At 37.7% G+C, this 24733-nt stretch overlaps 1 protein-coding gene across 2 annotated transcripts in view; it reads right to left on the bottom strand.

The window, feature by feature from the left end:
• Positions 1-23571, bottom strand: part of LOC144469213 (uncharacterized) — a 76606-nt gene extending 53035 nt beyond the window's left edge. For both annotated transcript variants that reach the window (XM_078179228.1, XM_078179229.1), the window contains exons 1-3: positions 23412-23571; positions 22227-22384; positions 14808-14854 (exon numbers count right to left, since the gene is read on the bottom strand). In XM_078179228.1, the coding sequence (XP_078035354.1) occupies positions 14808-14854; positions 22227-22384; positions 23412-23474 (268 nt within the window). In that variant the 5' untranslated portion in view covers positions 23475-23571. The remainder of the gene's footprint in view (positions 1-14807; positions 14855-22226; positions 22385-23411) is intronic.
• Between the last annotated feature and the right edge of the window lie 1162 nt (positions 23572-24733).

Raw genomic sequence — 24733 nt, 5'->3', positions numbered from 1 at the left:
GGCGTGAAAGTTGGGCGAGTTCCAAGGCATGCGAGAGAATGGTTTTAACCGATAAACACAATGACTCGGTCTGGTCTCGAATTCTCCTCGCGTATTATCAGTTTGCACGATCATTTTCGCGTTTTGTTGTAACAAACATTTTTTTTCGATATTGCTAGTAACGTTATCAATTTCAGGAATTATTCCAACCGTGTTATGGGAATCTATTTAATTTACAGTTTCTAGAACGAAACTTCTTTCTTATCTTAGTAAAATACTAAACAATTTTTAATTTATATCGAATATATAAAATAAATAAATGAAAATCCTAGGATCTATAACACGTTATTACAAATAGACTGCGGCTCTCTATGGAAAAATAAAAATAAAAACTGCGCGCATTGACTGTAAGATATAGGAGCTTAACAAATACTTCGTTCCCTCCTTAACAATATTAATCAGTTAAAGAGAGTATAATCGCTTAAAATTCTTCAAATGTTTAATTTGCGTAAATTATAAAATAAACTGCGTTTAATTTGATCAACCCGGTTTCGTCATAAATGCAGAAAATCCGCAGTCCAACGACGAGTGACATAATTCATTAAAAATTGCATCAATATTTACGAGGTCTAAAAGACTCCACGAATTAATAATCGTTGTAATAAATTTAAAATCATCACTGTTAAATTAACGTATTACTTATTAAATTACGTCAAAAATTACGATCGCTCTAATAGATGAAATTGTTAGTTTTAAAGCTGAATTTTCTGGCGTAGTTCGATGCAACTATTCTCGACACGTTTGTGTAACTATTCTTGCGGCGCGTTCGATTAAAAATGAACGAAACGTGAAAAATATTGCGTAGAGCCGTCCTGCGAGCAATTTGGTAGCGAATTGGTATATTGGACGGGCGAGCGGGGCGCGTGGGCGAGACGCTTGTCAAAGAGGAAAAGATGCGTGGCATAGGAAAGGCGAAACTTGGATGAACTCCAAGCATGAGAGCGGATGGTGTTACAAGCACAAACGATCTCGGTTCGAAGTAGCTGCCGCTAAGAGTCCTGTCGAGAGGAACATCGTCATTGTCTATTCTGTTCCCTGTTTGTCACGCCTTTGCTTTTGTGGCCGATGCCACGCGCGTACCAGTGTTGTTACCATGACAACACCACGCTGACTGCTGGTGCGTATGTATCCTGTGGATCAGAAACGTCTCTATACCTCGTTCTTCGGAAATGCATAACTGGACACCGAACGCGCCCCGAAATGCTCCGCCGATTTTCGCTTGTACGGCCACCTATCCGCTGAATAATATTATTTTTATCTGCCACTGCGATCTCTCTATTCGAAATTATTCGAATAACGCATTTATGGGAGCGACGCATTGCTTGTGTCGGTTTAATGAAGATTTATCTAAAGTTTAAGCACGTTTGATTTAGAGGAAAATTTTAATGTATATTTCAGGGGATATTAGGGGACGTGAATCCATTAATAGTGAACAGTTTGCTCAGTGGCCTAATTGATTCATGGGAAGATCATTTCGTGGGCGGATTGGGTCACCGATGAATTTTAATTATATTTTCTTGGTTAGTTAAATAATATTTATAAATACGGTTTAATTGAGCGATTTAGTAAATAATTTAAATAAAATCTTTTATTATAGTTCCTGTTAAATTCCTCTTTAAATTGGGGTGTACTTGACGTGTTATTTACATAATCAATAAAGCACAATACACACCGATCGTTTGTATCGCAATCAATTTTAATCGTGCACATATTGACCTTTATAAATAACAGTCAATGGGAAATTTACGATTTTCTGCATAATATATTAAAAGACTGAATATATTACGGCATGTATTATTAAATAGTATTGCGGAGAGATAATTTACATGACACTGGAATTACTTAATACTTCCAATAATAACAATGTAACAACGACCTGGCGCGTGGAAGCGAAAGAATTTATAAATTCAATGCAGCTGCGCAAATAAATAAATAGAAATTACTTAATAATAACGATAAATAGATAAAAATGATAAATTAATTTAAATAATTAATTTCATAATAAAAATAAATAAATACAAATTATGATTATAATAAAAAGTGTCGCAACAATTCACAGAAGCGTTAACTATTCTGGAATTTACCAAAGCTCCGTCGGTGAGTAAATAAAATTACCATTTTTTTATACAAACAATTTGACAATTTGCAAAGTTACTGCGAGTGTACGATGTTCCCAATAAAAAGTAGGAGAACGAAAATCCAGCGAGCAGAAGCGGAGCGATTTAACAATGAAGCGGGATTTCGAATAATTATTTAGATGTTCCGTTTCTGGCGAACCACCCTTTATAGGATAGCCGTGAAAGCCCGTTTTTTTCATCCCCTGTTCTCGCCGAGGGTAGGGAGAGACCGGCTGCGGGAGGAAGAAGCACTTGTGCGCTATGCGGAAGTGTAACGTCACGTGTCCGCGCGAATTGAAAAGCGTCTACTTCACACTCTCCCGCCTCTGTCTCGACTTTGTTCCGTCGCTGGCACTCCTCCCCTCTTCCATCCCCCGGGTCTTTTATGTTCTTTTCTGTTTAATAGTCACTTTGTGTCTCGACACGGCTCATCGCTAAAACTGTTATGTGATTAGCGGTGGACGAACGTTTCGTGTTCCGCCGTTCCTATCGGCGACGACACTCGCGACCGACTTCCAGAACCGAGCGAATGACAGTTCAAACTTTGCACAACTCTGTGGACATTGGACACCGCCGCAATTTTACGCTCTTTTTCTGAAGCATGCCGTGCGAGTTTTACATAATCCGTTTAATTTCGGACGACGTCGCGGATAATGTGCTCCTTTAAATTCGGTCATTACCGAATTTATTTTGCTGGCGGTTGCAAAATATTTCAGTTTCGTATGTAGACTACAGTTCGTTTACGTAAATCGTTACTTTCGTACATTTAATAAAAATCAGAGCAGAAATAAATTCTTTTTCGTCGACTGTCAGATTTTTTGCATTCGTTTATATGCTTCTTACTATCCGGTTTATTTTACTATCTCGTATGTAGATTATAGATTTTTCTGTAAATTGTTACTTTCATAAAACATTTAACAAAAATGAAAGTAAAAATAAATACCTTATGGGGATATATTTGCACGCATATTCATTTACTAGTTATTATAATTCTATTTTTCTAACTAAATTTGTTCTTATCAAATTTACGCAATGGTCAAATGGTCAGTATAATAGAATTATAAACAATTAAATACTTGAACTAAAATTGTAGTAAGAGGCACAGCATTTTATAAACAATGATACGCGTGTCAAATCTATACAAGGGAGTTAGTTGTATAAATACGGCAAACAGTTGCCGAAGTTCGCTACCAAATAGACTGTTGATAGCGAAACAGGAAACCTGACAGTAGAATAGAATTATTTATGTTCGTCTAGAAACAATAGCCGTCCCGGAGCACCAAAGAATAGTGGCAGCTTGGTGAAATTGATATTGAGCACCTTACTCGAATGTACAGTTTCTATAGAAGTTGAATGTTCATTTTCTGATTAACGTACACCCTTCGGCAACGTGGCACGATGATTTATAGCGTTCCGTACCCCATGGCGGATTCGAAATTAAGATGTTCCACTGGTAGCCTAACTAGCCGGAGTTACTGCCCGAGAGTTTTCCATGACGTCGAATGGAACGGACAGCGGGCTATCTCTCCGTTTTAACATCGCTGCGCGAAGCAAATAATTCGACGACTATTAACGCGATGGATCAGAATTTTACTATGGTAAGTGGAATTTGAATTTTTATGAAAATTGGAACGAAGGAAAAATTTATTACTGGATCTATCTTGGCCCAGTTTTAAAGAACTTCCATGCAACTTTTCACCTTATGGTGGCTGAAAATAAGATTCACGTGTCTTGAGAAGATACTTTGTAAAGTATGGCTGAAACGTGTCGTGTAGAGAGCAAAGGATAGATTTATTTATGGTGTATTTTTAAGGCTGGAAAATGGTCATTTCAGAGTTATTGATTATCTAGGTGTTTTAATCTTTTTGAAAAGTGCGTTACTGTAATTGCATTGGGTACGTTTGATTTTCTTCGTATTTTGTTGAAAAACGACACTTTTATAAAATATATAATTTAACAAATAACTTTTATATAATAGTAATAATAATAATATTATTTTTAATAGTACTATTTATTTTAATAGAATATACTCGTAAAAACACAGCAAAAACCTCATATAATTAAAGAGTTACAAATTAGGAATTTTTATGCATTTCCCACGCATATAGAAATTGTTCAAAGCATTAACAACACTTTATTAACCCATTAGCTGTTTCTGACGATTATACTCATCATGAAGAAAAGACAGTGTTATTATAAATACATTATAAACTTTGTGAACGTGATTAGCGTATAAAGATTCCTAGCTTGATCACAAGATTAAGAATTGTAACCCTTCAATTACACGGGATCGTCGAGATAGAGGTAATATTCCAAGTTCTATCGCGGCGCGACCGAAACCCAAGATTGTTATGGTGAAACTTACGAGTTGAAAATTCGATAGGACGGGTGAGCACGGCGCGGCGGCGCGGCCGCGTCCCACGAAAACAAGGAAACATTTTCCAAAGTGAAATTCAGTGGATATCAAGAAGTTCCGAGTTTCCTCATTCCGTGTGCTTTGTTTTACGATACTTACGTGAGATACGAGCAATATATGCTGTAAAGTGGTAAAGAATGACGTTAAAAGCATATACTCGTATCCTTTTATTACCACCATCTTCGATTGATGCGCCACTAAGAAAGTTAAGCTTATAACACTTTATCGTCCCCCATTGCATTAAGGGTCACGTCTCTCTACTTTCATATAAAAAGCTTAATTTTTTAACTCTTTAAAAGTACCCCTCCATCCACGCGTCGTTCATATTGCATGCCCGGGGCCCCCGATGGCGAGGCCAGCTATTGCAACGAATAAACTACCTTTACTACAATTTTTATTGACACTCTTATCATCTACGAAACGTTAATAACAGTTTCTGTAACTAGCGACAGCGCGATCCGTCCCTAAACACTTTTATTACTTTCTATGACGTTACACGACAATATTAAAATCATCAAACTTTCGTGGTCAAATTTATGACACCGGAAAGCATATGTGATAAAAAAGTGATATCTGCAAAATTTAAGCGAGAAAAAGTGTTGTGACTCGGCTCGAAGCGAGTAAATACAATTTCTATTGGCAAACGAATGATAAAAATTGCTGGGAAATTCGATTGCTTGTTTCATTCGAGTTTTTATGTTTATTTTACAAAGCGTACCGCAACGATAGCTTGATTTTCTTTATTTAAGACAGTCGAAGAACCGGAATCGTTGTAACACAAGAGTATCCAGACTTTTCGCTTCACGGAGTTTCTCGGAAAGCAGGCAGTCCAACTAAACTCATCGTATGTCTCCCAAGAAAAGTTACATTCTGAACTTGCGTATTATCTGCGTATACATCGGTCCCAAAGCAGTTGCATAAATTTATTTAACCCGTATGTGAGAACTGTCAGACACGCTAAAACGTTGAAACTTATTAGCCGGTTCACCGGCTGAAAAGTTTCGACTTACTTGGGCGGGTGTTCATCTTGAAATGTTTGTTTCACTTGCGAACATAAATTAATGGATTGCGAAAATACAGTTGCGTCCGAGTTCATATGCAAAATGGGCTGGGACAACAAATGCAACGAAGTTGGATTGGAATTTTACCGTTTTAGATGATGAAGACACCGGTTGTTGCGTGAATGGCTGAAGTGCAGTCGTTTTTGACGTTTTGTTTTTCATTCTCGACTCATAATCAAAGAATGGATTTGATTCATTTATGAGGTAAATAAGCGAAATACGGAACCATGGAAATAGTTGACAAAAAAATGCTGTTATATTACTTGGAATTTACGAGCTTTATTTACAGGGTAAATATAGTTTTATTTGACTTTGGTTTATTGTGGTTTGTCAATCGAGTTATATAAATTTGATTCTGCGCAAAGTTATACAAAAATCACTCGCAATTGGGAAATGCGGGGTTTCTGAGATTATTTTATATAACTTGTCTCTTAACTTGTCTCTTAATAAAATCCGCGACTTTGTTTAGGAGTTATTAATGAAAAACGCTGACCAATGAGAGACCAGCCGCCGATTGCATTTACACTAAGGAAAAAGTTACTTCAACTGACTTCAAGAACCTCACCGTCATTGCCTGATTGCAAATGACTTTCGGGACACTCTGTATAATTGATCAGATGAACATTATATCACGTTAACCATATATTACAGTAAACATTTCTTTCCATTAGAAGATAGTATATTAAGCAACGCACGTAAAGAAGAAATGATTAACAAACTGCAGAAGAATGTACTTCGCTAGTCAATTTGTTAAAAATATCCGTTTATGTATGCGCGTAGGTGTAACTCGTTGAAAGCTTTGCACGGTGAAATATTCGAAGCTCATGACACGATGCGATGATCCAGAAAAATCCCTGATAAAACAATGAATATTCCGGAGATTTACTGTGCACGAAGTTTCGACGACGGTAAACAGTTCGCTGCAACGCGGTGCATCATGTAAATCAATATTTAAGCATTCTAGACAAGTACATAAAATAACGTTCTTCGCTTGAACAGGTTTATTATTCGCGGAAACTTTTTAATGGTTTCCTTTTGTTTTCTCTTTTCTTTTCTTTTCTTTTTTCTTTTCTTTTGTTTAAAACGAAGCACAAAGCGTGCCGGGTCCCGCCGGAATCTTCGAAAGTTATCGGCGCCGAAACTAATCTGATTCACTCCCGTGAAAACTAATATCCTCCGTTTTAAATTTTTCTACGCCAGTCAACCGTGTGGGCCGGGAGCATGAAGTCGCGGCAGAAACATATTACCGAACTCCTAGGAACAAGTTAGCCAAGTCTTTTGCAGTTAGTTGTAACGTCCGCGGGATATCCGCGCCAAATGCTACTGGAAAACAGGAACTGGCTCTAAGTCCTAACCGGGGTTTAAAGTTTTCCACGCCTTCGAATAACGATGCATTTAGAATCGTCAATGTCCTCGTTCGACCACCATCCTCCCTTCTTTTTTCGTTGCTGCGCCAACAGTTTTATTCGTGTAGCAAACGAATAGAAAATGGAAATCTGACGCTTCGATTGAAAGAAACAAGAGTTGCTTTGAAATATCTCTCTTTTTATAACGATTTTAATTATTTAAAATTATCGCGTCGATATCCTCGAATTTTAGACAATTTTGTTGAAGCAACAAAATATTTTGTTCAATCTTAGAGATTTAAAAATTAAGCAACATATGAAATTGAATAAAAAATTGCAAAAGTTCGTCGACATTCTCTGATAATTTCCTTTCCCGAATTCCTTCTTTTTTCATATTGTTACACTTTTTTATATTTTCTAATATGACTAGGTCATCAAGACCTTTAAATATAATGTAAAAATATTTTATAATGATTTTAAATAATTAAAAAAAAAAATGACATCGACAGTTTGTATTTTTAGTTAAAGAAACGTATTAGAATTAGCTAAAAATTTGTTGAGTCGATATGTTTTTAAGGGATCATTTTTATAGACGGAAAAGAATCGGTTTCTTCAAAAATATTTCAAGTCGATAGCTCGGCGTTTAAAGTAGATCCCGTGAAAATTTCGTTTAAAAATTCATAAAATTAACGAAGTTGTGGCCTGCAATAGACAAGTACTCCAACGATGCTCCTCCACTGCCTGTAGCAGTGTTCGAAACTTTAAACGCTTTTTTACCGAAAGGGTGTTTTAAAAAGCGGCGTTCGATACTTCCCTTAAATTAATGGCCCCATTCGATCGAGATTTGCCGCAGGATTTCTCATACAGAACAATTCAGCTATCTCGTATGTACTTTAATGACTCACTCCATTTCCAATAAAAGAAATAATTGCGAATTTTCTGTCAAAAATATGATTTGCCCAATTAAATTGAGAAAAATCGACGTCAGCGGAAATATTCGAGGTAAAGGGACAAATTGTGCTTATTGACATAACATTTAAACGACTGAGTATTTATATATAGTATAGCATTTTATATCCATGTATAGTATATCAATTTTATACATATACAGGGCGTGTCGAGATTTATAATATGTATAACGAGAGTTATACAGGGTACAATTATACAGGTATAGAGTTAACGAGTTAACATTTAACGATTTAAAAATCCATTTCTAATGAGATTATTCTGTTATTAAAATATAATTTTATACAGTATAATCATTATATAAATATCAACATTATCCTATGGATGAAGCGGTGTTCGAGTAATTTATTTGGCAGATTTTGGTGGACTATCCTGTATATAGTTAATAATAATAATAGTAATAATAATAATAATTCCCTTAATTTTGCCAGATACCCGTAGGCGACTACAATCTTCCTTCACACTTCGATTTTCGTCTCGAGACTAATTCCCAGGATGAAAGCCGTCCCAGTTAGGCGGCGGAGTAGGCTAATGACGCCCGGTGCCTTTGATTGATGAGTACAAGCTGTAGAGAGTCGCGACGGCATGCATTTCACCGGTCTCGCGTTACGAAAAGAATTTCCCTCGATAGCGTCCGGGCACGCGACGCGAATAAACACTGGGGAAATTATTAGTCGTCGAAGAAGAAACCGCGGTTCTCACCCGCCGCGCTCCCATACGTACCGACTCGCGCGAGGCCTCGATCACGCCAGTGGCGGATTAACTTACGCGTTTACGGCATTCCCGTTGAAATCACAGATTATGTGCTTTTACCGGGTCGGCCGAACAAAAACAGCTCTGCTCGCACGCAAACGGCGCTCGTCGCTCGTCGCTCGGCTCCGCGTCGGGGTGTGAAATATATTCGCGAAAAACCGGCCGGCGTTCGAGCACCCGGAATCGCGTTCTCTCCTTCCGATATAACACCGGCAGCACCGTATTACGTTCAAAACAGCCGCGGAAAGAACTTTCAATCCTCGACAAGCGATTTTATTTTCTGCAGACCTACCGACACGAAATTTTCAACCAGCTATACGCCCCGTACGAGAAAGATGCTTTACGAACGCGATTTTGTTTTCGAACACACGCGACGAAGAAATTAAGCTGAACGATGAGAAATGCATCGCGGATTTTTATTTTCGCAAATGGGTTGAGTGCGAAGCGGTTTTTCAACGGGCATTGCTCGCGGGTACTAACGAACCACGCGTAATTGAACGTACAGGTGCCGCACAGATTTTGACGCGCGTTATCTGCAAGATTTATTTTCTATGCAAAGCATTGAACGTTAATTTTGATTTTTTCAATTGTATGTAATTTCGTACGACTTTCTGTCTTTGCTGTTAGAAATAAATATATTACGATGATAGTGATAATAATATTGACGATATGAGAATATGTAAATTATTGACATGGAATAAATTTTCTAAATTGTAAGCAATTTCGTATGACTTTTGTCTGTCTTCGTTGTTAGAAATAAATATTTTAAAATGATAGTGATACTAATATTTTCTAGACTGCAGATTTTACGATGTATAAAAATATTATCGAATATGACAATAAGAGAATTATTTACATGGAATGAAAATGATTAGCGTGGATGATATGAGAACGATTAACATGGAAAATAATGAAGATGACAAATACGAAAAATATATAAACGATTAACGTTGAAAATATGGAAATTAGTGACACGAGAAATATGAGAATGATTAAAGTGGAAAATATGAAAATGAATAACGTGGAAAATATAAAAATCTCTAACGTGGAAAATATAAAAATCTCTGACATAAGAAATATGAAAATGATTAATGTGGAAAATATGAGGAGCACTAACATAGGAAATATGAAACTGATTGGACGTGGAAAATATGAAAATGATTAATGTAGAAAATATGAAAGTCGCTAACACAGGAAATATGAAAATAATAGACGTGGAAGATATGGAAATGATTAATGTGGAAAATATGAAAACAGCTAACACGGAAAATGTATTTTCGCACAACTCCTGGGAAACCGGAGGACGGCCATTTTTCTTCCTATTAAAAATATCCGCGGTCTGGCGGCCCTTCAGTTGCGAACAACAACAACCAGGAAGGATCAGTTTTGCGGCGAGTGCGCGATCGTTATAATTCGAGGGTGCTCGAACAGTTGTCAGAATATGTAAGCCCCGACATAGTGGCTCGATGTAAATGTAGAGCCGTAGGACTGTAAACGTATTCTTCCGGCGCCGGTATTGCGGAGAGAGCCACCACGTGGATTTCAGTTAGAACAAACAGGCTTGCTCTGTCACAGTTGACACCGAGCAAACAACCCGGGCGAATGTGTTTGTGCATTCTGGTAAGCCTCACGAATTTTAGGTTAGATCTGGCGCCGGGATTCGGTAGTTACCTATGCGCTGCAACAAACGCGAAGGGTTCAAACAGGTTCGACAACGGTGCCTCTTACCTACAGCCATCGTCGGGGAGGCGTCGTTCCGGACGCATTCTTGCGTCAACGGCGTTTACGCGCGACGTGATCGCGGGGAGAACGGAACCACCGCTTTAAAGCGGTGATTAGCAATTTTGACGAAGATCATTTAACAAATGAGTTTCACAGGCTTTCTAAATGGTAAAGGATAGCAAGTGACGGAGATAAATTGTAATAAATAAATACAATGAAAATTATAATACAACAATGCTTCAAGTTTATATAAAGTTAAAAAGAATTAGTAAATAACTTTAGTGGCTGAGAATAAACATACGACCGCAAAAGGTTAAATTTAAAGTTGCATAAACTGTAGACTCTTTCATCGGTAATTAATAGATTTCTTACTTCGTAATCTAAATGGTAAAAGATCTAAATAAATCCTTGTTATTGTTACGAAACAGAAAACACCGGTCGCTTTTAATGCTCGCTGGTTTAATGTTAAAAAGAGCAGAGACAAACAATTATCGCAAGCGAAGTGTACAGCTTTCTAAACAGAATATTTGCACAACAGAATAAGAGGCGTTCAGTGAAAACGGAGAGGATTTTCTCTATATTCGGTGTGCTCTCGATGTAAATATCGGCGAGATGAAAAGCGCGCGAAGAAAGTACGGGTCGTTAAAGATACATATGTCTGCGGCGAGGACGGGAAAGGAGCGGGCGGATCTTAATTATACATTCATAACGTTGGGAAGAGTGGGGTCGATGGGGTGAGAACGGCGGACGTAGTCAATGGAAATGAAATATCAAAGCTAACCCCTTTGGCCGGCGTGCCAAACGCCTCTCCAATATGGGATCTAAAGTGTTTTTCGATATCTTGAAAAATTCCAATGGCGCCGCGCGGTCCTTTCTTCGTGATCTTATTTGCTGTTCTCGACGTCTATCTTCGGCATAACTACGTTCCGGGGCTTCTATACTTTATCGCGGCACCCGCGGAAATCGAGCGTGGATTCGAGCGCGATGACGGCGCATTTGCTCGATTTTCTTTCAGAGCCGCAAAGACGAGCGCGCGCGTTCGATTATTTCGGCGGAGCATTGACAGCGGCCAGACGCGGAAGTTCAACGTTTGCGCGAGTGCCGTTGACCCGAATCCGCGAGCACCAGTCGATCATAAATTATGAATATCTTGTGAACATCGTAATTATGCTGTACCATTTGCATTCGAAACCACTTTAGACCTGTATTCAAAATAGTTTTTTTTTCTGATTTCACTTCGCACGAGTTTTAGTGCATTATATGCGCATAAAATTAAATATTGCGGCGCGTACAGCAGTTTTTTAAAATATAAGTAAATTTAACAATGGAAAAATTATTTTGAAACGTGATATAAAAATTTTGATTGATGCCTTACATTCTCAAGAGCGCAGGGTTAATGCTAAAGTCGCGTATTTTTTCAGAAATTATTAAAATTAAGGCAAAAGTATTTTACACGTTTTTATATCGTTCAATAGTATCATTTTAAAATTCGTTTTATTGTGTGTGGTAAACTATTAAAATTTTTTTCGAGCACTCCATTAACATTCAGCTAAAGAAATAGTTTATTCTGTAATATATATGTCATTTATTTGCACACCGTTGACCATTAATTCCATTTGAATATAAAAATCATTTCACTTTATAAAGATTAAAATAATTTTATTCACTGTCCTGAATTTTTGTGCGTATTTTTCCTGTAAAGTTACTCACGCGATAAATTCATTTATATACTACCCGTGTGAACAACGAATTGAATAAACGATTTCGACGGTAAGGTAAGTAACCCGGGGTAACAGGGTATTTCTATTACGCGGTTTCGCGCTAACATGTTTATGTTAAGAGAGAGAGAGAGAGAGAGAGAGAGAGAGAGAGAGAGAGAGAGAGAGAGAGCTGCGTAAAACAGAAACTTTCGTCGAAAGGAGTGCAAAATTGAATAAAGGGCCGCGCGGAACGACGGCGACCGGTATTTTAAAAAATTCTAAAAATCTTGCAAGAAAAAGCGAACAGGTGAGAATAACAGAGTTCCTTGGGAAAAAGCGGAGTGCAGGAATAAAGACGTTGCAGGCGGCGTCGTTTAATTGTGTTCAGTAGTGACAGCAGAAAAGAATTAACTCGCGTCCGACAATAATATTAACTTTTAATGGATATGTCGACGGTGTAGCTGCGAAACTAAAATAGTTCTCTCTGCTTTGGAACATGATTCTCTGTAGTATACTGACTTTTCTGGCAATCTTGAGAGACCGCGATTTTTATACAGCAATAATTTCATTAATCTTTTCATTAATAATAATAATTTTATTGATTTTTTTCTAAACTTTAAATTAGACTAGAAATTTATTTACTTTCTATTCAAATTATTTTGTGTCCACTGCTTAACAAAAACATAGTCAACGATTTGCAATAAGATTTTGGCGATTTTATCTCGTAGTTGTTTTAAATTAAAAAAAAAATATTGAAAAATTAATCGAGGATGATTATAACAACTAATTATAACTACTGTCACATTCGAAATATTAAGTAATGAAATAATCCATTACTTGAAATTGCTATTATTTAAAATGGGGCGATATTATTGTTATCTTCAAATAGACAGCGTTGCAAATGAAGGTTCGATATGAAATATTTCAAATAACACTTTCATTTTCGTTCACAAACGAAATTTGGCCAGGCGCGACGTGCCGCAAACCAGTTGTTAGCAAGTTCTAACCGCGAATACTTGTACCTTTGTCCGAGCTTACATCTAATTCAAGCTTAGCCGTATGAACACATATTCTATGGTCGACTTTATCTGCATGTATCATAGACGGATAAGGTATAGAATATCATTGCAGCGTAGAGTGCAGAATCTAGATATATGCGAAGCCAGCTGCACGCATATAACGTGCCGCTAGCAGAGGATCTAAAGGCGCGTGGCGAAGACTGCATAAGGAGCGCAGCCTTCGCGGATGATACTACACTCGCGCGACAATACTGCCAGACAGTATGCACTATATGTTGCATATGCACGCATAACTTCTGATACGACTCGAGTACTTGTCCTATAAAAATTGTTACCCGATGAGCCTCGTAACGCGGCCTAGAATCCACCATTCCCGAGGTGGACGCGAAAGAGTGGTTGAACTTCAAAAAATGATAATTGTGAACCGTAACAATTATTTTTGAAAAATTTTCTTTTTGCTAAGCTGTAATTTTTAATAAATACTGTTGTAGAGATTCATTTAGTTCCACATTCTTCAGTTCTCCTGTGAAAAATTCCCAAAAATGTCCTACTCGTTGTTCGATTCGTTTGTTATTCCGGACCAATAGTTTTCAAATATTCCTGCGACATATCGAACGCATTAAAAATTCTGCGATTCCTTTAAAGACTCGAAAGTTTTAGAATTTGCAAAAATATTGCTTCGATCGAATCGCTTTCAGCGTCCGTTCGAAATAAGAATGATTCGCGTGGAAACATTTTGCGTGCCATTAAAAATAACGAAGGCGCTTTTCTGTCTAGCTTTTTGGTGACTCGGGGCAGAGTATATTTCACCCCGGGTACCGAAACCAGGAACAAGCAATGCTCCCTCTTGGAACAACCGCCTATAGCTGGCGGCGCGAGTGCATGCACCGCGTAGAGCATTAGTTGGCCGCGTTAAATAATCCGAACCGCATTCACAGTCGGCCAGATCTCTCTCTACTTTCTTTGTCTATTCCCCTTGTTTCATGGCCACTTAATGCGCCACGGATGTCCATAACGGTTTGGTTTACAATGGTGCCGCATTAATAATGTGATACGATTTACGGTGGCCGGGCGACGCCGTCGTCGCGGTGGAACATCGTGATGCAAATTGAAAGGCTGAATGGAACAGGAACTTTTCGGGCTAACCGATTTAACGCGGTCGAAATTATGGCCGGGGTATCATGCTTGTTTTGCCATGCCCGCCGGAAAGTTGCTCGGACCGCGTATCCATCCCGCCCCGTTCTTTTTTCCCGCCTTCGTTTTAACTTTGAAGTGTAGCATTTTAACCGGGGGCGGAGGGAGAGGAAATTAATTTGTCAAAGAGAGACGAATGTGCTGAAAAATATATGACGCCACAGTCTTCGTTGACGCATGATGTATTCATGGAATGACGCGCGTTAAACTTTTGTACAGGCCGAACGCGAGGGCAAGCGAATTTGATTAAAGGACCTCCCAGCATCCCCGCCGCGTGATAGAACGTTTCAATGAATTATTCGGCGTGATCCGGGCGAAAATTGTGCGAAGAAAATTCCGTATTGCGGTTATCTTTGATTTGATGAACGCGGTTCTTACGTTCTGAAAATTGTAATTTTATCGCCGACAGAAAACTTTCGTCTCTTCTAATTGGTAAATAATTGAGTAGCGTGCGAAATTCGTGCAGTAACTTACCATTAGGCGGAAACTCGTAGAAGAACGCTGATCTTGGACTTAGGCAACTGGAACATCAAAAAGTTATAATTATGCATTATGGTTTTATGATAAACGATTTATTTTGTGTACTTATTATATTATCATTGTCACTCAAATATGGGTGACACTAATTTTTGACCAATCTTGAAAATTGATTTTAATTGTAATATATTTGGACAAATTGAATTTAACTAGAATGTTTCGGATGCAAAAGAGTACTAATGCCTTAATTAATTAAATTGTTTTAACTATGTGGGGATTTTAGTGGTTGATTGTCGATGCTCAATGTGTTAAAGGAAAACATTTTGGTATTATATAGATATTACACAAACATGGTACTGTTGAGGAAACAAAAATGCAAGACTAAGAAATGTTAATTAGTGTGACAGTTATACTTCGGTAACAAATAGGAAAGCAATCGTAGACAATTTTGATTTTTAATTAAAAAAGATTGCAGGAGGGTTTACCCATATCTCGTATTAAATATTTCTAATTTGTTTAACTATTTTTCGTACAACGCTAATCTTACCAACAGTTTCTTACAATTTTATCCAAGTGAAATTACTAGTCAAAAGAATATTTTCTATATAGAGTGTTTATTTAAAAAATTCTTCGTTCCAAGTATTTAATTTGGTTGGTAATCCTTGTGAGACAATATTGTATTAAAAAATATTGCATACAGAAGTTTGTTCTTTCTTTCGTGTATAAAAAAACGGTAAATAAAAATATAAATTTTCATTCAAGGAAACGAAGCTGTCTTCCAAAAAACGTCAAAGTGATCAACAACAACAAGAAATAAAACAGCTGTTTTTCCTCCTTGAAATTGAGTTACTTTTGTACTTAATATTTCCTCTAAAAATGCGTTGTTTCGTTTTGATTAGCGATTTTGACATCTGCGTTTAAAATTTTCGAATGAAACATGGCACGTACATTTCCGTAGAATATAATTTTCCATAGTACAGATAGAATTCTAGTAGAAAGTATTTCGATCACGAGTGCAAACACCAGAGCTTTCGAGATTTCTTATAAAACTCCATCCACCGGCGAGGGTATCGCGGGATCCATCGAGGGCTGACCTAATCCTAACCCGTGAAATGGCGCGTGAAACCGTAAACAAATATCTTAATAGCGTCGGCAGCAGCGAAGTTGACTGTCGTGTTTTCTTAGCGCACTGTATTTGCCGAGGTATTCGAAGAATTCCCCATGGAGTGGCGAAGGGCTCGTCGGCCGCGTATGGTAGATTAGGCCGGAATGCTCGCACAATGATTCGCCGGGCAAGGCTGGTGTTCCATGGGCAAGACTAATCGTCTTATTGGTACGAATCGACGGACCCTGTTCTATCGATCGTCCAACAAAGCAATCTACCGTGGAAATACAGTCTCCGCGTGGAGGGTCGACGGTTCACATGCCAGGGAATCGGTAATAGATGGCGATGTATCATCCACGTATCCCGATACACCGTTCTGTAATACTAACTGCATACTAATAGCGGTCTTTGACGAAAAGCTAACATCTCAACAGGCAAACCACGTTGCAATTCCGGCCGGACCCCAACTGCCGCTTCTGTCCAGACCTCTCGACGCTTCCTCTAACCCGTTCCCGTTCTCTCCTCTCTCTCTCTCTCCTCTCTCCACCTTTCTCTTTCTATCCGACTACTCTCTCCGTTTCTCTCCAATTATCTCGATCTCTTCAACTCTCTACATCTCTCCAGCTCTGTCTCTTTCTCTCTTCGTCCTTCTCCCTCGCTCTTCCTTCTCCAATTCCCTTTGTCTCTTTTTCTCTTCAACGCGCTCTGTACCTCTAATAAGGAAGAGTTTTTAGGCTTTCACCGCCAATTGCTTTGGTTCTCAGATATGTTATAGATAGACCGCGGAGTCTCGGTTCTTTTTAATAAGGTGGATGTCCCAGTTTCCGTGCCGTCGCTTTTAAACCGTATAGAAAAAGGAAAATGTTATAAATATAGATTGATGATCTATTTCTTTTTTTAGTATGATTACTGATCTACGCGTAAGATTCAAGTTGGATTGTATCTTTTATGTGCTAGAATGTAATAAATATCATTTGATCTATGCTATAGCATTTCTGAAGAATTAAAGTAGTACATGTTGTCCAAAATCGGAAGATACGTTTGGTGAAGATTTTTGTGTGAATTAATTATTAATGTTTCTTTCTCTCTCTTTATTTCTCTTTATCCAACTTCTTCTCATTCTTCCTTCTCTCTGTTTATTTTTCCCCATTGGACTTTCTCTCTCCTTTTCTTTCTCTGTTTTCTTCTCTTTGTCCGACTTTCTCTCTCTCTCTCTTTCTTTCTCTATTTACTTCCGACTTTCTCTCTCTCTCTCTCTCTCTCTTTCTTTCTCTGTATACTTCAATTTTGCCTAACTTGCTCTCTTTTTCTTCTTTTCTTTTCCTGTTTACTTCTCTTTGTCCAACTCTCTCTCTCTCTCTCCCCCATTGACGTACCAGCGAGAGATGATTGCCTCTCGGGTGCACCCTTGCCCGAATAGATTCGTAATTGTTCTACCGGTTACGTGCAAACGAACAATGTCCGTTATATCATCCGAATTCTGTTGCTATTAGCCCGATCGCAATTGGACGACGACGACGAGCCGCGCGAATCAGCGAGGAATCGGACTGTCCCCTGATCAATTTCACATATAAATGACCCCGAAATGAGCGATTCCCGAGCGGAGAACCTCGAGCCTAGAAACCCGCGGTCGATCTCGGTACTCTGAGAACTCTACCGACCAGAATATCGTTACTTAACCCTTTTACGGTAGTTCCGCCATATTTAAGCAACGTGAATTTTATGTTTGACGAGTTGGTGATCATTAATGAGCATTTTCAATCGTGATGTGCGATTGTTACACTCTCCGAAGAACTGTTTAAGAATAAAAATCTCTAAATAGTATATTCTTTTTATATAATAAAAAATCAGAGCAATTTTCTTTGCCGAAAGTGATGATGAGATAACAATTTAATTATTCTGTTGGTATAGTATTTGCAAATGAGGCTTTTAGCGATACTTGTATGGTTGTTGATCTTGCAAGCAATGCGTTAAGTAGTTTGACCCGATTAGTACATTATTTAGATTCAAATCCCAAATATATATTAAAACGAATCAAACAAAATGATATATCCAACAAAACTACAAGTATATAAAGCGATCGTTAAAGCCGTAGCGGAATAAACAACTGCTAACGATTATCTGTAAATATATTGAAATCGGCAATTTATTGCAAAAGTAAGTAATGCAAGTGTAATTAGTTGTATTATAAATTATGAACATTAATAAAGTTGTTACAAATCTATTCGTCCATGATTTTAATAACGTTTCCAAATCCTTCAACTGTTTCAACTATACATATTCTTCTGTCGTACAAAAAATTCACTATCGACCGAATATTCCAATTTCATCGTTATCAGGTTACGAAATTCGATGTTTAAATCGTTCGATCGAAACGCGCCGCGGTTTATACGTTTCTGCATTGTACGTTATCGCGAGCGAAGGAAGCTGGCGCAGGTGTTTACTCTAAAAATTTTATGTTAATTCCTTCGTTTCTAATTAAGAACTTCCTTTGAAGTTTATTTTAAATCCAAATTTAATTAAAACTGGAATTTCCCTGTATGTGCAGACGGAGCGGGAGAGACAAAGCGAGAGTGAGAGAGCGAGCGATAGAGAGTGAGTGAGTGAGTGAGAGAGAGAGAGAGAGAGAGACCGTTTAAATGCAAATGCTTAAAAAGTCAATAGGCATACGCCGCGGCATCGTCAGCTGAAATCGTCCGCGGCCGCGATAGCCGACATTTTTTTTCGGCGCGGTACGTTTTCGGCCGCGCCTCGCTAAACGTATGCAGATTAATATGGGAGTTCATTTAGCGGAATGGTATAAACGTTCGTCTTTCCGAGTCAACCGGGAGCATCCGCGGCTCCCGGGGAACACCGGCCGGCACGGTCACCGAATGTAAACGACGCGTATCAGAACCGGCGCATTAACATGATTCCGGTATAATCACGTACGGCGGGATTCTAACAACGAATGAATCCGTGCCGGGGCCTCGTCGTTACTCGGCTCGCGGAAGGCACCGTCGCGCCGTGTCGATCAAATTTTCAACGTTTTATTCCGTACGGTCGCGTGATTGATGCTGGAACGGTCACACTTGCCGAATCGTAGAGACGCGTTTAGCGCGCGAATTTTCGGGAGTTTAGCTCGAGCGTCGTTCATTTCGTTCGTTGCGGGAGGTAAGTGTTATTAATCACAATTATCAATTTGGTCGACAGAGCTGTTTCCAGTTCGAACTGCTGTCCGGCTCGTTGTAATTTTCACTGTTTAGCGCGCGATTCGTTTCTCGGCACAATTTTTAGCGTAGTTCTAGTGTCGTTTATAAAATTCGTCATGAAAATCTGTGGATCTTTTGATAAGGGACGATCATTTTACCAATTATTTGGACACTGATTTATATACTACAATGCACTAATATATTTTATGTATGATGCAGCTGGGAATCTATTGTTCGTATCTACCCATTACTAGTCACCAGGACAAACGAGTTTTCGCTGTCATTAAATTAAATAAATAAAGAAAGAAAGAAAGAAAATAAATGTCTGATGAAAGAAACAGAAATTATTCATGACTCGAGCTAGTGTTTAGATAAGTTCATAAAGTTTTGCATATAGTAATGAATAGATTAAACGCGGAATTAATTTAAACATTTAGAGAATTGGAAAACACTGCTGCACTTAGTAATTATTAAAATAAAATAAATATTTCCGGTAATTCCAGTTTCAGGAAATCAAAACAGACAATTTTTATGTTGCACAAAAATGTACAGTTTGCTAGCCAAGCCGTCTAAAATTATAATATTTTTTTTAGATTTGTTCACTCGAAATATAACTCAACGAGAAAGACGAAACCATAAATGCCGTTATTAAACCAGAAAGATTGTAGTAAACGTAGACATAGAATAAAATAACTTAAATGTTTCAATATAGTAATTATCCAAAAAACTGTCATGCATTATAATCAAACTGAAAAACAGTAATAAAATCAAGTTTAAAATAAACCAAAAATCCATAATAAAAACGAGATGTCTTCCGCGTTGTTTTTCACATTAATTGTATACAAAAAGAAAACAAAAACTCTCGCAAAAAAATTCGTCAATTTTCCAGAATCCATGCAATTTTATCTAATCAACAAAATAAAACCCTCGGGAGTTAACAGATAGCTTTAAAAGCGTTTCGGATAAAATAATTATATAGAACCATCAAGACGTAAAATTAACAAGCGGAGCAGAAACCATTTTGATAAGCGTTCCGCGAGAATCGCGAGTTTTGTTCCATTGGTCAGCATTAACGGGCCTCTACCGAGCCCGTTGTCAACTCAAAATGCAATCCACCCCTCCCCTCTCCTCGCCCTGCGAAAATTGCTTTTCAATAAAACGTCATAGATTTTCCATCGCACTTTTGTAAATTCGCCGAACGGTATGACGAACGCGGCGAATCATTCTCGCTGGTGTATTTTCATTTACATTTTACATTTGTCAGGATATTAATAAAAATTGGCGGCGGTGTTTCCTCGGCGCGATTGCCACGCCGCTTGGAAGTACATCAATTTCACTTCCGTAACAGGTTTAGTATCCGTGCGCGCGACGATTTCTCGTTCAGATCTATCTTAATCTATCGCGCGGCAACGAACGACGCTGTAAATAAAGATACACATTTGAGTGATATAGCCGGGCGCGGAAAAGTGCTTCTCAACGGGAAATCCCCATTTTCTCGCCGGGGGGGGGGGGGGACTACGTAACGCGGCCGGTATCGATCCCGACGTTAAATATTATTGAGGGTTACGCTACGTATATCGTCAATTAAAATTCGGCCGTTCTCTGTCAGCGGTCCGATAAAAATTCACGTACCGCCGATAAAATGAAAATGTAACCTGCAAATCGATGGAATGTCCGCCGCCGAATAATATCGAGAGGCTGGTCTAACAAAAATTTACGATTCCCTTAATGATACGGTGGCTGGCTGTGGATCCGTTTACATCACTTAGGCGTTTTAGTTCTCATTCACGTAGCATCGTATAAAATATATTTCACGAACGTGAAATCAAAATTATTTCACCACGCTATGTTAATAAAATTGAGGTGAGAGAAATTTTCTTGCGATCAACGAAAATATAAGTACAATATAACTGTAAACTCAAAATAATATTTAAATTGTTACTGATATCTACAGAAATGCTTAACAAAGTATCATAATTATATATTTCTATTTCCTATTAATTTCAGTCTAGAAATATACGAATATAGTTTATAGTTAAATTTTTATAGAAATATAGCTTAAAAATATAAAAGTTACTAAAGAGCCTACAATTATTCGCATCATTGCAATTTATGATAATATGAATACTGTGATACATGTACAGTGTAATAATTATTCGTTTAATCAAGAAAATGAATAACGATCTAATTTTTCGACTTTCGTTAAAAAATTAAGCGATTTTGATGGATGAAATAGCTAATATTTGATTAGAGGACTTTGGCGAATCTACTTTTGATTCTTACGGCGGGGGGATTGGAACGGCAGGCAGTTAAATAAGGGTGTTGATATTCCGTTCAAAGTGCGCATTAAAGGCGATTGTAATGGATGTGTAATCGCGGATTGCATCATTGACCGTGTGACAAACGGGCGTCACGTATTCGTGTGCAGAACCGTGAACAATTAACACACACGACCTATTCGTCACTCGAGCACGCCTGTGTCGACGCTAATCAATTGGACGACGATCGTCTGATCTGTAATGGTGTGATAACGAGGCAGAACATGTGTCCCATCAACCGCTTAAAACACAGCAATCCTACAAAAAGATTTCTCGAAAATCTGGTAATTGTTCGATATCATATTTTCACGCAGCAATAAATTTTCGATACTAAATAACAGTACCGTATTCTGCACTTATAGAAATGAATTCATAAACTACGAGATTCAGTAAAATATCCGAAATTCAGTAGAATGTCCAGATTATTTTTATCACGCAGAATTTTATAGTTAAATAATATTATTCTTATTTCCAGAAAATAAAAAATTCTTCGACGTTTTCAATACTTTTTTAATGCATAACTGTCGACGATTGCTTCAATGCTATCTATAATTTTTAACAAAAACATTTGCGTGTAATTAATATGAAATAAAGAGAAATAATCGCATGAAACTATTTTCAAACTTGTTTTTCATACTGATTTATATGAAATAAAATGTTACGGACATTCGATACTTTTTTTTGCAAACAGAAAGGTCCAGTGGTTTAAGTAATTGCTAATGGCCCACGAGATTCAATGTCCAAAAGCAACAACGCGAAGTCAGGAGAAACGACGCGAGCGGAGTTAGGAGAACTATGTTACCTTTGATAAGGCTGCTGATGTCCGCCAGGTGCTATCGTAGTATTTTGTGCGGCGAGAGCGAGTTTCTGTTGTCGGTGTTGAAGCATTTGTCTACTGAATACTCCGTATCCAAAGCCATAGATTTCGTCCTCTTCTTTGTCGCTGAGACAGCTCGAGGGCTGCACAAAAAAAGGAACATTCTCCCTTATCCTGTTATTTTTCTTCTTGCCATTGAAACCCCCAGGTTTCCCTTGCGTGGCAATAAAAGACCACCCCTCTATTTTTTTCAGAAAATATTCCGTATCCAATTACTCACGCTAATTGTTTTCGAGATTGCGATCATTTCTCAAATTCGTTTCGCTAATCGATCATTGTGTAATTATTTTTTTAAACATTACGAACTATTAAGTAATTTGTACAAATTGCAAAGACTTGCGTGATATTATCAACAACTCTTAATAAATCAAGTTTTAGTGATAAAATTTTTTTTGCCCAAGAAACGATTAATAAATCGAGCTTTAATGATTTTATACTTGAGAAGTTATAGTTTCTTTCGAGCGCGGCGTGTCTGATTATGATCGACCATTTCTACTTAATGCAGGTATTAACGCTGAATCAGTGTGTGCTGTTAACATAACCTATATTTGATGCAAATATTTATAGCAAGCGAAAGTAGATGGAGCAAAATTAATGTAAAAAAATACGTAAACTGTAATAAGGAAACTCAAAAGTTTCAAAGAACTCAAGTAAAGAAGCGATAATATTTTTAATTAAATTTAAGATCCGCTATTAAACTATTCGTAGACACTAAAGATAGAGATTAAGGAACAATTAACTTTTCCATAGAACGATTTGAATTAATTTCAAACATGCCACTCGAAACGTATTATTATTTTACAAAATAGTCTTCGAAGAGCGAAACAACGAAAGTAGCGGTTCGTCGACGATTCTTAAAATCCATCTGCGCGAGCGGCAGCTAATAAAGTGACTATTCCAACGGCCGTGTTGCCGCTGGAAACAAGTTTCTACGACCGCGGTGGAGTGGCAAAGAGCAAAATATAAAATCGGTGTAATTATGTAATGTATGTACCAAGGAATTCTGTCGGAGTTAACGAACAAAGGAAAAGTATAAAGGAGACTGACGAAGACAAACAGAGAAAGGAGAATGAAAATCAAGGGCGGCGGGAAAGGGACAGATTCACTCACCGAGTATTTTCCAGGCACGTAAATGGGCTGTGAATGACTGGTGGTGAGTTGAGTGTTGGGCATTCTGGGGGAAGCATTTGTTTCACGGCGGCGTAGTTCCTCGAGTGGCTCCAGGACGTCTCCGTAATGTGTTCTGAAGAGGTCTGCATATCTTGAAGCGAGCCCCTCTAAGTAACCCCTCTCACCTTCCTGTAACAGGCATTCGAAAAAAAACGAAATGTCAGAGGGGTGTCTTTCCATAGATACCTGGCCGCCAACTATTCTTTTTAAATACTACGACTCGTTTTATCGCGTATTTGATTATTTTAAGCCGATGGTTTCTTGTTACGACAGAACCTCGATTTTTGGAATCGGATCAATAGATCATGAACGGCCGGATACGAATTCGCATACTTATCGAAAAATGTTTTCCCAGGCTTATACTAAATACCCGGTGGTAATTACAGATATATTGTTCATTGCGCACGTTCAAAAAATACATAATGAACACAATAAATAAGTAAAAAATCATATAAATAAAATGGCAGCATTAGCTATATAATAAATAAATAAATAAATAAAAGAACGCTTGCTTGGCCAATGTGCTGGATTAGATCTTATCTTTATGCAAATGTGATTTGTACACTGCATATTTTATTTTATATTATTAAAATTTTACATTGTTTTACTACCACGTCAGTCATCACAAAAGTTTTATCAAATTGTAGCATTTTATTTAATGAAATTAATATCGAAGAAATAAATTGCCATGATATGAATTACATTGTTAACAGTCTTACGTCTCGTGGATCATATGAATAAAAATTAAGAAGATATAATAAATAATAGATTAGCGTGCAGATTGATTTTCAAATCTGACCAAGTAATCCACATATAGTTGATACAGCGATCGAAATATCAGATGTTCGGATAATCGAGATTTATAGCACTAGACTGAATATTATTAAAAGCATCCTAAAACCAGCATCTTCGCTTAGAACAGTTTTATCGCGCATAAAAATCCCCAGTCTTCTTTCGAGATATTTATAAAATATTTACTAGCAATCGGCGTGTTAATAAAGGTATTCGTGTGTAAAATGTACGTCCCGTTTTCATGGATGGAGGAAATATTGTTTAGAGATGTTGGGAACCGTAGAAACAGTTGCTTCGCCACTTTATACGCGCACTTTATTGAGAAATGCATAAAATAAAGCAATAAACCTGACATTCATTATCGCTTCTACATAAATAATTCGCGTAGTTCGGGAATTCTTTATTACCGGTGGATACACGAGGTCAGACTGAGTTTACGATACGATCGTTACGTGTTGCTCTTTTCATAA

Source organism: Augochlora pura, chromosome 4, assembly GCF_028453695.1.
Source record: "Augochlora pura isolate Apur16 chromosome 4, APUR_v2.2.1, whole genome shotgun sequence".
Taxonomy (NCBI): domain Eukaryota; kingdom Metazoa; phylum Arthropoda; class Insecta; order Hymenoptera; family Halictidae; genus Augochlora; species Augochlora pura.
This window is presented reverse-complemented; position numbering and strand designations above follow the sequence as displayed.